Here is a 3,255-nt window from a genome sequence, read left to right as displayed (position 1 = left end):
TTTACTAGAAAAACGCTTACACCTATCAAGGTTGTGCATGCAAACATGATGCAAGGCAAATACGCAGTTTCGCTCTACCAAGAGAGGTCACAAATGACGTGCATGCCATGACGTGCCAATGTAACTTCAAACTTGTACACTTTGGATTAAATTCTTCGAAAAGCTGCACAAAAATATAAAGAAGATACGAAAATTCACAATCTCATGCATGCTCCTAGAATGTATACCACACCAGCTGGTGGTTGATCTTGTAATAGATAACCGGTTTTGCTATCCCGTGATTGTTGATTGTTCGGTTGATCGGATTTTTGGCTACCAACCAAACTTGCTGACATTGATTACTTTGTTTCTAAAAATGTTTAGATTATTCCAACATTATTACTTGGGTGACCCATCCACGTGTGTCATAAATATCGGTTCTATATATTTGCATCTTCGGCGGACACTAAACCACACATGAAAATTCTGAAAACTATTATCTAACTTTGCATTTCAAGTTCATTTAGAGATGGATTCAATTTCAGTTCGCTTCTTCATCATAGGTTTACTGCTTTTGGCTGTATCAGCACTCTCTGGATCAAGTGCTGAAGTCTATCGTGTAGGGGATTCCATAGGATGGACAAACCAGATTCCCAATGTCAAGTACTACACTCGCTGGGCTGCTAGCAGGACATTTTATGTTGGTGACTACATAGGTCTGTTTGCTTCTTTATCTCTACTTTCTTTTTTTCATACATGATGAAATGAATTATCGTACTAAACAAAATTATATATTTGCGTGCAGTTTTCGATTTCGACGCAAGACTGAATAATCTGGTCGAAGTCAATCTTACCAGTTTTAGAAACTGTGATGGGTCGTCGGCTATGAATGTTTACGACACCTCTGGAAGTGTCATTATTCCTCTTACCGCTGTCAGTCACCTTTTCTTTATATCCAGTTTCCACTGCTGCTGTGGACAGAAAGTAGATATCAGGGTTCTTAGTGTACCAGCAAATCCTCCACCTCCCAAATCTCCAACCCAGCCCAAACCAAGACGAGAGGAAAAGCACGGCGAAGAGAATAAAGACGACCACACCGTTAAGACGGCCCCCGGTTTCATCATAGCTTGTTCGGTTGTCTTCGCAGTCATTGTTGGGTCTATATTTCTGGCTTTCATAATGTACCGGATCCGCAGGGGTGATCCGATTCCCCCGATCCCATATTCAGTTGCACCTTTAACATCTGCAGTCAGAGTCAGGATAGTTAATGTTGCAGGCTAATGTTGGTCAGGGTTTAATGTTTTTATTTAATGGCCAATGCTATTCATGGCTAATGTTAGTACCCGTTGTTTAAATAATAATAATGCAATCTAATTTAATATTTGTGTTCAATATTTAACTGTAACGTTATTCTTTTTTTTGGAAGTACCCCATCTGATGATTACATAAATGAACAAGTAAGTCATAAAATAAGTAGCATGTATATCAAAATCAAAAGATATCAAATGATTTATACATGAAAATAAAGTAGTATGTTTGTTGTCACTATTGTTTCATTTCAAAACAGGAAATTAGCTTTCCTTCTACAATGCTTGACGGACTATTAAACAACCCTTTGTCACCAAAAAACTGCCATTGCCGAAGAACTTTCGGTAACTTCTTCAGCATTATTTTCCACTCGTCTGGAATCTCTAGCCATATATGATTGGTTGGTCTCTGTAGAGAGTAAAGCCTGATAAAATACACCAACCAGTAGTATGTATATCTTTGGCCGGCGATGACTTAAGGCAAGGCGAACGCCAAAATGAACGGTCAAATTTTAGTACCCAAAGGGAACGAAACCTCATTTTTAGTACCCCTGGATTGCATGTCCTCATTTGGTGACAACAAGAGCCATACGGCCCTACGCATTCCTCGTTTCCTTTTTTGGAAACAAGTGAGTGTTGAATGCGACTCACATGAAGATGAGCAAAACTGATGAGTCCAATTCTTTTGCACATTCACACGTAGATGAGCAAAACTAATGTGATTCAAAATACTCCGTTGATGATTCGGACATTTAAAAGACGTAAAAAATTAATATTTAAGGATTTTCTTATTTTTTATTGCTTTTAAATATAGAAAAGGAAATTATATCAAATTCTAATATAGAAAAGACCTAATCTGAAAAACAACGCGCGGTGGACATCAAAACTATTTGGGGATAGAGGAAAAGGACAAAAACTGGATTCAAATATCCAATCAGGGTCATCCCTTATCTAAATATTTTTTTACATCCTAAGCTACCCCTCACTAATCAGGTTTAGTGGTTAATTAAAATTAGTAAAAATCTTAAGTATTTGTTAAATGATTAGTGTGTATTTTTACTTAAATTTGGGTGAGTGAGGTGAGAGTAGAAGAAGGGAAAAAATATTTGAGAGGAAACTCTGTTTGGTAAAAATGAAGGATGATTGTGAAGAGAGAATTGTTGCTAAGAGGTTGAAATTTGATTTTTTTCTTTGAATCCACCATTTTTGCAGCTGAAAAAGCTCGGTCCCGGCATAGTATCCAACCAAAAAACCATACCGGCATTTGTTGGAAATTTTCAATGTTTGCCACTACTGCACAGTTTTCGGTGATCGACCTATTCCGTTTTGAAATTCAAAACCTATTCCATTTTGATTTTTTTTCATGTTTTGAGCCCACTGCCGTCACAGTTTCATAATTATCGAGCATGTCGGTAGCAGGTATGTTGCTTGAATTTTTTTGTCGGCACATGATGTAAAGTATCCAGAAACTTGAATTTTTTTTTCCACTTGACTGCCGACATTGATAAATTTCTATCGAGCATGCCGTCACTTAATAACAACATTGAATGTTAGTTACCAAGCATGCCGGCACCTTATTCCGGCATGGTCTTCATCAATTCCGACATGGTATTCATCACTTCCGGCGATGTAAAAAAAATTATTTCAGACATGGTATTCATCACTACCGGCATGATCTTCATCACTTCCGGCATGGTCTTCATCGGTACCGGCATGGTCTTCATCTATACCGGCATGGTCTTCACTTCCGGCACGGTATTCATTATTTCTGGCATGGTATTCATCATTTCCGGCATGGTCTTCATCACTTTAGAATGTTAAAAACAAATCGTTTTCAAAGTGAAGAGCCGGCAGAGAAGGAGAAGAGAATTTGAAAGGGAGTAGGTAAAATTTAGAATTTGAAAGGGAGTGGGGAATATTTAGGTTTCAAAGAACAATCCCTAAAAGAGATTTATAAGAGGTGAAAATG

The 3,255-nt window shown here is 37.8% G+C and overlaps 1 protein-coding gene across 1 annotated transcript; it reads left to right on the top strand.

Annotated features, from left to right (window-relative positions):
• Positions 1-471: 471 nt before the first annotated feature.
• Positions 472-1,359, top strand: LOC113333847 (cucumber peeling cupredoxin-like). Its single transcript, XM_026580226.1, has 2 exons — positions 472-695; positions 785-1,359. Exons 1-2 carry the CDS (start codon positions 509-511, stop codon positions 1,258-1,260), a joined length of 663 nt encoding a protein of 220 aa, XP_026436011.1. The 5' UTR covers positions 472-508; the 3' UTR covers positions 1,261-1,359.
• The last annotated feature ends 1,896 nt before the right edge of the window (positions 1,360-3,255 follow it).

The sequence above is a fragment of the Papaver somniferum genome, unplaced genomic scaffold (genome assembly GCF_003573695.1).
Source record: "Papaver somniferum cultivar HN1 unplaced genomic scaffold, ASM357369v1 unplaced-scaffold_13386, whole genome shotgun sequence".
Taxonomy (NCBI): domain Eukaryota; kingdom Viridiplantae; phylum Streptophyta; class Magnoliopsida; order Ranunculales; family Papaveraceae; genus Papaver; species Papaver somniferum.
The sequence above is the reverse complement of the archived record's forward strand: the minus strand, read 5'-3'. Positions and strand labels throughout refer to the sequence as shown.